The 11,089-nt window shown below is 43.8% G+C and overlaps 1 protein-coding gene across 2 annotated transcripts in view; it reads right to left on the minus strand.

The window, feature by feature from the left end:
- Nucleotides 1-10,427, minus strand: part of PITPNB (phosphatidylinositol transfer protein beta) — a 63,855-nt gene extending 53,428 nt beyond the window's left edge. For both annotated transcript variants that reach the window (XM_068989574.1, XM_068989573.1), the window contains exons 1-3: nucleotides 10,341-10,427; nucleotides 5,475-5,505; nucleotides 2,561-2,706 (exon numbers count right to left, since the gene is read on the minus strand). In XM_068989574.1, the coding sequence (XP_068845675.1) occupies nucleotides 2,561-2,706; nucleotides 5,475-5,505; nucleotides 10,341-10,360 (197 nt within the window). In that variant the 5' untranslated portion in view covers nucleotides 10,361-10,427. The remainder of the gene's footprint in view (nucleotides 1-2,560; nucleotides 2,707-5,474; nucleotides 5,506-10,340) is intronic.
- Nucleotides 10,428-11,089: the final 662 nt, after the last annotated feature.

Here is an 11,089-nt window from a genome sequence, read left to right on the forward strand (position 1 = left end):
GTTCAAGTTGGTTTTAGGAAAGGCAGAGGAACCAGAGATCAAATTGCCAACATCTGCCGGATTATGGAAAAAGTAAGAGAGTTCCAGAAAAACATCTATTTCTGCTTTATTGACTATGCCAAAGCCTTTGACTGTGTGGATCACAATACACTGTGGAAAATTCTGAAAGAGATGGGAATACCAGACTACCTGACCTGCCTCTTGAGAAACCTATATGCAGGTCAGGAAGCGACAGTTAGAACTGGACATGGAACAACAGACTGGTTCCAAATAGGAAAAGGAGTACATCAAGGCTGTATATTGTCACCCTGCTTATTTAACTTATATGCAGGGTACATCATGAGAAACGCTGGGCTGGAAGAACCACAAGCTGGAATCAAGATTGCCGGATGACACCACCCTTATGGCAGAAAGTGAAGAGGAACTAAAAAGCCTCTTGATGAAAGTTAAAGTGGAGAGTGAAAAAGTTGGCTTAAAGCTCAACATTCAGAAAACAAAGATCACGGCATCTGGTCCCATCACTTTACGGGAAATAGATGGGGAAACAGTGGCAGACTTTATTTTTTGGGGGGCTCCAAAATCACTGTAGATGGTGACTGCAGCCATGAAATTAAAAGACGCTTACTCCTTGGAAGAAAAGTTATGACCAACCTAGATAGTATATTAAAAAGCAGAGACATTACTTTGCCAACAAAGGTCCGTCTAGTCAAGGCTATGGTTTTTCCAGTGGTCATGTGTGGATGTGAGAGTTGGACAGTGAAGAAAGCCGAGTGCCGAAGAATTGATGCTTTTGAACTGTCGTGTTGGAGAAGACTCTTGAGAGTCTCTTGGAATGCAAGGAAATCCAACCAGTCCATCCTAAAGCAGATCAGTCCTGGGTGTTCTTTGGAAGGACTGATGCTGAAGCTGAAACTCCAATACTTCGGCCACCTCATGTGAAGAGCTGACTCACTGGAAAATATTCTGATGCTGGGAGGGATTGAGGGCAGGAGGAAAAGGGGACAACAGAGGATGAGATGGCTGGATGGCATCACTGACTCGATGGACTTGAGTTTGAGTGATCTCTGGGAGTTGGTGATGGAGAGGGAGGCCTGGCGTGCTGCGATTCATGGGGTTGCAAAGAGTCGCATACGACTGAGCAACTGAACTAACTGAAGGTGCTAATGAATTAAAGAAACCATGAAAAACACCGTCTCTGGATAATAGATTAATCAAAGTTATTGCCCTCACTTAAACCTGCAGCAGAAGCAAAGAAATGCTGCGTTCTAAGATAACATCCAAGTAAAACTGAAGGTTCTACAAAGTGACGACCCACTTTATATTCATGTCATTATAAACAAAGCAACTGCCTTAAACTGAGAGGATTATGAAAAATACGAATCATCACAACCCATCCACAACCTTAAAAGGCTCTATAAAACCCCACCATGAATCAATATGAAGAGAAGAGAGCCAAGTGCAGAGCGATTCCCTCCTCCTCTGATAAACTGGAGACTACTGACAAGACACTCGTAAAACCATCACTGATCTGCCGTTACTTAAGTATTAGTGTGCATTTTCTATTTTAAAATATTTATACAAAAAAAACAGAGATCAAACTGCCAAACTTAGCAGAACTGCAAACTAAGAGATAAAAACAATGAACAAAGGATCTGAATGGTCAAGTCACGCAATAAATTCAAAGGGCCAGTTAATATGAAGAACATTTAACTTCACTGACAGAGAAATGCAAATTTAAACAAGAGGCTATTTTCTGTGCATCAAATTGGCGAAAATTAAAAACAAAATTATGAGGAAACAAATGCTCTCAAATTCTTGGAAGGCAATCTGGCAATAATACCAAAACTTTAAAAGAGCATGGACTTCCAGCAATCCTACTGTAACAATCTTCTTCCAGAGAAACAGGAACCTATGGTATAAAGATTTATGCACACACAGCCACCTTCATAGAAATATTACCTGCAACAGACAAGAAGGCAAATACCTAAAACACCTAAATCAACTTATCATTTAGAGAATGGTTAAGCAAGCTGTGCTTCTGGCCACACCAAGACGTTTTACTCAGCTTTGAAAATAAGGAAAGGGCATTAAACAATAACAATAAGGAAGGATGCTCATGATGCATAAAAATTAATGCAGAGTGCAGAACCATGCGTGCGGTGTAGATCCTGTTTGCTGTGGACAGCAAGCAATGACACAGGTGACATTTTTATGTTTCTTAAAAATTGCTTTGAATATGTGTAGAAAATTATCTGCAGGGACAAATTTTAAGTTGTTTCTAGTTTCTCTCTAGGGATATGGATTTGTGATAACATGAGGTGGGTACTAGGTTTTTAACTTATCATCTTCTGTTTGAATTTAAGAAGCAGACAGATCAATTCATAATTTAAAAATAATAAAGGAGAGGAATGCTCTCAAAAATTAAAATGCAACATATCATCACAATGAAAATGACACTCAATAGTCAATTAGGTAGTTACATGCTTAATACGTGGCTGGATAGTCAAAGCATGGTTATTTAATACAATGACTAAGCACCAGATGTGAACACCCTGCTTACCTCTTTAGGTGATAAATTTTGTGTGTATACTGTCCCTTTTCTCCATCCTTTTCATAAGGTTCATTCTTTAAGACTTCAATTCCTTCACCACCACCAGTCTCATTCTTACTGGCTTCTGCCACAGAGTAAAGCTGCCCAACCTGATACTGAAATATCAAAGAGTACAGAACTTCGGTAAGTCGGCAGTAATTGCAAAAACTTCCTGTGCTAAAATCTTTCTGCAGATACAGAAAAGCACATCCCAACCATTGAGCACATATGTTCCACATGAAAACATGACTCAGATGAGAAATTAGTAGGTGTGGAGAGATGAACACCAGATGATCATACAGCTTCAGGAAACTATAACAGTTTTCAAGATTTCCATTATTTAGGGAAACTGTTAGTTACAAATATTCTGGTGCTTTAATACATACTATCCACTTGTTTCAATGTCAAGATGCATTTTTTTTTGAATAATAAATATACATTCATATTTTCCAAATCATCTTCACATCTATGACATCTCACTTTATTTCACAAAATCCTAAAGAAGGTATGACAGGAATATATCTGTTACTTCTTCGCCAAAAAAGAAAGCTGAGCAATCAGAATACTGTTCTCAATAATGAGGAGGGCTATAAAGTGACCAAAAAAGCCTGCAAATACAAAGCGCCACTACAGTGCAGAGTGAGGCAGACCTCTGGGGTCCTGTTTCGCATGCTTATGCATGTGCATGCCTGATTTGGCTCTGGTCCCCCTAAACAGAAACAGTACTGGGTATCTAGGGTCTCAGTTGTTAACTGTGAAGTTCTCCAGTAAAAGGAAACTGGTTTTAAAGTATAAATAAACAAGTATTACCATGAAAAGGCAAGAAATTGCTGATAGTGCTTTCTCTTTCACTTTAAAGGAGATAAGAATTCTCACTGGCTTGCACCAAAACCTGTGAGTGGACACCATTATTCTATGCCCATCTGGAATTTCCAACAGTTCCAACAAATGATAAAAAGCAAAGTTCTGTATTCTAATTTGTTTCAGTAACTCAATCATGGCACCATCTCCAATCTCTTCAAATTTGGCTAAATTTCTTCCTTCTAATGATGAGAGCCTGAAGAAATGTTTTTCTTTTTTTCCTCTTTTTTTAAAGCATATTTTCAAAGAAAGGCTACCTCTAAAAACTAGTAATTCAAAACTAACATTTTATTTTGAGGAACAAAAAATCAGGGTGGTTGTAAGTTCAGCAAATAGTCCTATCTACAAAAGCCCATGGGAATGTGATGCTATATTGACGGTTAATTCACACACACACACAAATCTGGAAAGGTTTAGGAAGCTGGAACCAAACAGATTTCTTAAATACGTCAAAAATCAGTTTTTGTAGAGATTTCAGACTGTAGAAAGGGCTGTCTTCTTTCTTCTGGTTTTTATGACAGACCACCAGGGTTAGTCCAGGAATGCTACAATCCTTAAGTCCTTCAAAATACACTTTTCAACAGTGTCATATTTTAAAAATAGGATTAAAATGTCTCTAAGTCTGAGCATAAACTTGATCTTGGTTAGAAACAGAGTAACAAAAATTTACACAGAAACAAGTGTTCAAAAATATGTTATTAATGGAATGATAACTTGTCACATGACACTAGGCTTTCATTCTCACTTTTAAGAAGAGCTTAAACAATGACAGGAGGCATATTAAGTCTGAATGTAACAAAAAGCTGAGATTATTCTGGGTGACAATAACACGACTCAGAAAGATTTCAACAAGTTGATCCAACTAGCTGAAACGAAAAGAAAAAAACAAAACCAAATGTTAATTTCCACATTCAAGTTCAAACAATTGTGTAAGTAAAGATATGGGGTGCCTGGCTTATCTGAGTGTTCTAATACATTTGAAGCCTCAGACCCTACTGAGGTACTTGTGGCTGTGTTCAAGTCTACACAAAACAGTGCCAGACAGCTACTCGTTTTCAGTTCCTGCATTTTTTTTTTCCTTCTGCCTGCCTTCTGTCAGCTGTCACATCTTAGGTTTATCAGTTTGTTTTGTTCCACTTCCAATCCAGTGGTTCCAGCTGAGTCTCGGCTCCAGGAGGCCCAGATAACCGAGGAGTACAAGCTGTGAGCAAGCTGCAGGAGGACCCTAAGGCCTTCGTGGGTTTTGCTCCGTGGACCTGGATTTCTCAGGAGCCGTCTCTGCTCTTATCTTCATTCCTAGCTGTACTACTGATAGCTGAGTCCACGAGACACGCAGCTTTCTGAACAGGTGATGCCCTTCTGTACTGTGCGCAGGTCGAGGGAGATGATGGCCTCTTGCGCTCCCGTGCAGAGCACTGCTTTCGGCTGAGAGCAACAAGCACAGCACATGCAGCAGCGATGGGCCGGTGAGGAGGCCCAGAGGTGCTGTTATACCAGGCCACACGCACGTGTGGGGAGGCTTAACCTCGGGACCGCAGGCAGAAAAGGTGGGACGAAGGGCCACGGAGAGGAGACAGGACTGCCAGAAGTTACCCTGAAGGGTCACCATGGATAAGAGAGAACAGGCTTCCTTCCTTCCCTTTCTGCTCAAGTGGAAGGAACTGTAAACAGTAGGCAGACTTTACAGGAAAGCAGCTTTTGGTTTAAAGTAACAAGAAATGTTTAAAATGTCCAACAGTAAAGTAGGTGGTTTCTCCAAGCAGCCAGTGACTTAACCCTAAAGTGCCCAGGTTGCAGCTGGAACCTCCATTCTCTGACACGGTGCCGACAGAATTCCTGCGCCGGACAGGGTGGTCAGCGTGCTCAGACTCTTCCAAAACCAGGCAGGGTAACAACAGATATTCATTTACCGTTAATTATCTCTAACACATCAGTATTCACTGTCACATAGGGCAAAGCAAAGATAAATGATAATATTACCTCAGATTAGCATACCAAAATAAACTATGCAAGCAAGACTTACCTCCTGAACCGAACATGGCAGAACCACACGGCTAAAAAGACAAAAGGATAACAAGTGTTACACACGAAGTGGTTGGCTTTAAAACTGATCTCCGCGATTAAAAGACCTTTTGCTTTAAATCCAATGACAGCATAGTATAAGATGTCATTTATGGAAGAGGGTCCTTGCAATGACTACAGATAAGAGTTTTTAAACTGGGGAAATAAAACTACCCACTGCTGACTCTCAATAATCACTTGCATGTAGCACCCTCATTATACCAGGACCCCAAGAACACAGTAGTAGAGATTCTTGTGAGGAGTAAAGGAACAAGAGGAAACTCATCACTGAAAATTGCGGGGTACACAATGTATCATTTGTAGACTGTCTGGTCAGGCTGCCCTCAAGAAATTGTTAATATGGTTTCATTCTCCATCTATACACTATGCATTTTGTTTTTATGGTACTTTCTCACAGAATTCATGTCTTGAATCTCACGATAAATGCCTCCAAAAACTGCTCTCTACTACCCAATTATTGCTCAGTCTTATTGAAAAAAAAACCATGTAAAACATCCTATAGACTTAGTGAGAAAAAACTTTACCATGGAAAATATTTTGAACCTGAGAAATACAACCCCTTTCGGAGCAGATTCAACGTGAGGTTGCTGTGTTTGACCTTGTCCAAGAGTCTGTTCCTGTACACACAAGAGGACTAGGACAGAGACGTAATGCTCCTAGCGATGAATTCCAAAAAAGAACTCTGTGATGAACTATTTTATATCAGGATATTGCATTTTATCTCCAGATTTTTTAGGGAAGTACTCTCATACTTAGCTCCACAAGAAGCTCTGAAAACCAAGGCCATCCCCAAATATCACATGTCTCATGGTCCAAGAGGGCAACTCCCCACCCCACCCATCCTGCCCGCCCAACCTGGTCATTCTTAAGACTGTTTCCTCTTACCATCTAACTACCATAGCAATGCCACTAAAAATCTTATTTTAACTCTAAGGAGAGGAAAAAAAATACCAGAGGGTTCACCTCAATTTTCATTTTACCGGAAATTCCCAATAGTGTTCTTCACTCCAACTTCTCTTCAGCTGCAGTTTTTATCTGTTGTTCTCTCCTTAGTCTTCCTCAAACACTGATGCTTGAGTGCTCACATCACCTTAATCTCTACCAGGTATCTCACGTTACTCCCCCCTCCTCCTCGACTACTGGGGGTCACTCATCACTGTCATTCTGATAATGATCGACTAAAGACAATGAAGGTTCTCCGAGTCACAACGGTTGCTAATTTCTTCTCATCAAGAATAAACTTGTTATACAAAATCCTTCCAATAACTAATCATTTATTTCAGCTGTCTCCTTGGGGTACACACGAACAAGCTCACCGTGTCAGTAACAGAAAATAAAACTGGGGTGGAGAAGTCCAGTGGACGGGGGGAAGACTATGATATAGGCTGGGAGCCTATTTTGGGAGATTAAGACAAAGATACAGGTTGGGAGCATACTTTCAGGGCCTGGAATACAATGGTACGAAATCTATTACATTTATTCAACAACAAAGAATTCTGGAAGGTTGTTCCCAGAACTAAGCAACATAGCTATAGCTAACATGTCCTCTTAGCTACTTAAAGACAATGAGAAGCAGGAGGATGGGGTAAAAAGCCATCTTCTGGGAGGCAGGGCAAGGATTAACAAAGACCCAGAGGAGGATGCTCCGGGTACTGAGGAGCCTGGAGGGCTGTCCGCAGATCCATGACTCACACTGACACATCGACACACACAGGAGAACTCTGAGGAGCCTGGAGGGCTACAGTCCATGACTGACACTCTCACACTCAGTCCATGGGTCCACGACTGACACTCTCACACTCACACAGAGGAGAACGCTGGGCTGCAGTCCATGGATCCATGACTCACACTCTTACACTTTCACACACTCACACAGGAGAACACTGGGCTGCAGAGGAAGTCGAAGGAAGGAATAGAAAGGAAACAGTTAAAGACTTCCGTGAAGTTTCACAAAACCAAGAATCACTGCTGAATAATTTTACTAGTAGGGAAAACTTACTTCACAAAATGAAAGTGACTGATTATGACATTCTGAATGAATGACAAGTCAAGTAACTTCTTCAAGATTTAAGAAAAAGTAAAAGAGATAAGAAACAGAAAGGCTTTAATTTTGCATTATTATTCTAAAAGCAATATTCAACTTTTACAGCACTTTGAAAATTTTCAAACTTCTCTGAAAACTGTTATGAAAATACTTTTCCAAAATCACACAACCTACTAGTTCTTTAAAACCAGGATTTTATGCTAATGGCAATTTCACCTACTGCTTAAATAACAACTTGAAGGTAACCCCCCATCCTGGAAAAGTTATTTCTAACCTTTTAATTCATGTCAAAAATAGCTGGCATTTTTAAAGACAACAAACATTTGCCAAAGTATATTACAGTTTACTAACATCCTTACATAGGGATGACCTACCTATTCATTGCTCCTGACCAAGAACAATTTTAGAAAACTGACAGGTGAGTAGGAAGAATCATTTTTTTCATTAGACAACACTGAGTTCTTACAGTGCACTAAACCAGATGCCATGCTGGATACCAGGAATACTTGAATAAGAAGTAGCCTCTGACCTCAAGAAGTCTAGGAGAAAAACGGGAATTCCCTGGCAGCCCCGTGGTAAGGACCCTGAGCGTTCACTGCCAAGGGCCCAGGTTCAATCCCTGGTTAGGAAACTAAGATCCCACAAGCCACATGGGGCAGACAAAAAAAGAAGACTTTAGGAGGGAAATAAAATCTAGGGGAGACACAGGTGAGGAGTGGACATCAAGAAACGTAACTGAGAATTCCTTCAGAAAAAAGTATTACACCTTGAGCATATTTCAACATTGGTTATATCGGCACATTAAAATTTTTATAAATAAAGTAATGATTCACAAAAAGCATAATGTGCAAATTCCCAATGAGAATTGCTTTCCATGATTTAGCCTGACACTGTTCACGTAACTGTCAAAGGGACCGACTGAATACAATTCACATTACAGAAAGGAGGAAGTAACTCTGATAAAAGAAAAATTACTATATCTGAAGCCCAAATTAGTTCCGCAACTTACTTGCTGTGTGACTTGGGCTAAGTCAATTGTCTCTTATTTCCTCCACAAGTCTTAACACCTGCCAACTACAGACACTACAAAAATTTCAGAGTAATAAATGAGCTAACACTTTCATGCTACATTATACAAATGAAATGGAAGAGAATTTTTAAAAATTTTAATAAAATTTTAACTAAAAACTTGTCTTTTCTCAGGATCGCTGTAACTGACTGAAGTTAGAATGTTTCATTCATTTAACAAATATTTATTGAACGTTTACTATGCGCCAGAGACTTCAAGAATTGGGAATACGAGAGTGAGCAAAATAGACAAATTCATGGAGTTTATGTACAGTGAGAGAATACATCCAGTAACAGAGAAGCAAGTCAGATGGTGATAGCTCTATGAAGAACAATGAAGCCGGAAAGCAAACACCAAACCGTGCGGGTTGCAAATGGATCTTCAGAAAGAGATTCCAAGAAGGTGATATTTAACCAAAGACCTGAAAAGGCGTGAATTAGTAAAATGAAGGTAGAGCTCTTCACCCAGAGGCAAGAGCAAGCAGAAAGGCCCTGAACTGAGCTTATTTTCCTGGAGGAGGAAAAGCAAGAAACCTTGTGAGCTTGGAAAGAGCAAGGGAAGTGGGGTAACTGAAATCAGAGAACAAAATAGTGGTTAAAACCTCCCAGGGTATCTATCCTAAAGGCGTTGGCTTTCACTCTCAGTGAGATAAGGGGGTCCGGAAGATTTTTAAGCAGAGAAGCGACAGGAGTGACTTTTAAAAAGAAATCTGAACTAACACTAAAAATAAGCTGTCTGGAGTTAGCTAAATTAAGCCCAACATTTCAAGAGTTTACAATGAAAAGAGCATTTGAAACACCCAAGAATGGGCCACACTAGAAATCCTCAGTTGCCCAAACAGTGGCTGACATGAACCAGCTGTGACAGCGGAACACTCGCTGCCAACCAGATTTCCTGCGATCAGTAGTCACAGTCCTTGCCGGTAGGAAATGCCGTTAACTTTTCAACAAAACCACTTCGCCGGTCTGATGCACCTGGGAACCCTTCCATACGACCGACCACATGTTAACGCCTGACCTAAACCCGGGGAAAGTCCATGGAGCCCAGAGTGTCATCCCATCTTCAAGATGTGGAAACTGACACTCAAGAGCAGAGAGAGATGGCTCTCTCGGGAGTTTCGCTTCCCAGCGAAGACAGGTTTTTCCCGACTCCCAGCTCCTGCAGGAACTTCGGGGCGCCTACGTCCCACCTCGAGCCCTCGACCACCAGGGCAGCCTTTAGCTGGCAAGCCCACCTTCCGGGGGTTACAGGCAAGCTCCACCCCCGGGACGACAAATCACAGACCCACCGCGTCTCCCCCGCACCCTCGGGCTTCGGCTGCGGGTGGGCCCAGTCTCAGACTGGGGTGGGGGGGTGCTGGGGAGAAGGCGGGTCCCAGCGGAAACTCCCGGCCGCGCCCGCCGGAGCCACGCGCTCGGGCCGGGACCCTGCCACCTCCGCCCCTGGGGTGGGGGTGGGGGTGGGGAGGGCGCTGTTACCACGGCAACAGCGCTGGGGGTTGGGGGGAAGCGGGCAATGCACTGCTGAGGGGCCTCAGGCGGGCCGGGGGCGCGTGCCGGCGGGAGGGGGCGCGCGCAGGGAGCGGCCGGCCCCGCGGTTCGCTCCTTCTTAGGAATATTCCGCCACTTCTCAGTCAATGGATCCCCTACCACTGCCGCCCCGGAACCTCGCTCACGCCCACCAGTCCCACTCACAATTCTTTAATCAGCACCATCTTTCCGGAACCCCTTCACAGCTGCCGCCGCCTCTGCCTCTACCACCACCGCCGCCGCCGCTACCGCCTCTCAAAGCGCCTGCGCGGCTCCGCCCCCTGCCGTCCCAGCCGCCGCGGCGCCTGCGCGTCCACACCCTTCCGCCGCGACCCGTTGCGTCAGCGCGCGAGAGGAGCTGGCCCCGCCCAGTCCCGCGCCCCGCCCGGGGCGCGCGAAGGTTCGTCTGCGGCTGCGCGGGCTGAGCGCGCGCTCGCTTGTCTCCTGGCGGCGGCTCGCGTTTCCAGTCAGGTTCTGTTGAGGGAGGTAGTGCAGCCTGCGTTCTCTGGTGAGTTTTCCGAGTCGGTTCCCTGAAGTCGTTTTCTGGTGAGAAGAGCTAAACTTTCTCTCAGTGCCTTTGAGAGAAGGTTGCCTTCTTGACGGACGTCTCCGTTGTGAAGTCCGCGTTAAAGACTCGAGTCCGAGAAGGGTTGGTCCGGTGGGGGGTTTGCGCGCCGGTTCCACAGACCCAGGCGCGCGCTGGGGACAGCTGTGGCCGTACCAGTTCCCAAAGTCCATATCCCTTACTCTTGGGTCCAGAATTCCGGCCGTGGCTGTGGCCCGACCGCGGGGGCGTCCCACCGTCCCGCCCAGCTCCCCGGGGGAAAAGGCAGTGCGCGTCCTTAGGACCCGGGAAGGGGGCCGGTTGTGAGGAGACGCTAGCGGGCCCCGATGAAGCCCCCACACGACCCGGG

The sequence above is a fragment of the Capricornis sumatraensis genome, chromosome 17, assembly GCF_032405125.1.
Source record: "Capricornis sumatraensis isolate serow.1 chromosome 17, serow.2, whole genome shotgun sequence".
NCBI classification, from domain to species: Eukaryota; Metazoa; Chordata; class Mammalia; order Artiodactyla; family Bovidae; genus Capricornis; species Capricornis sumatraensis.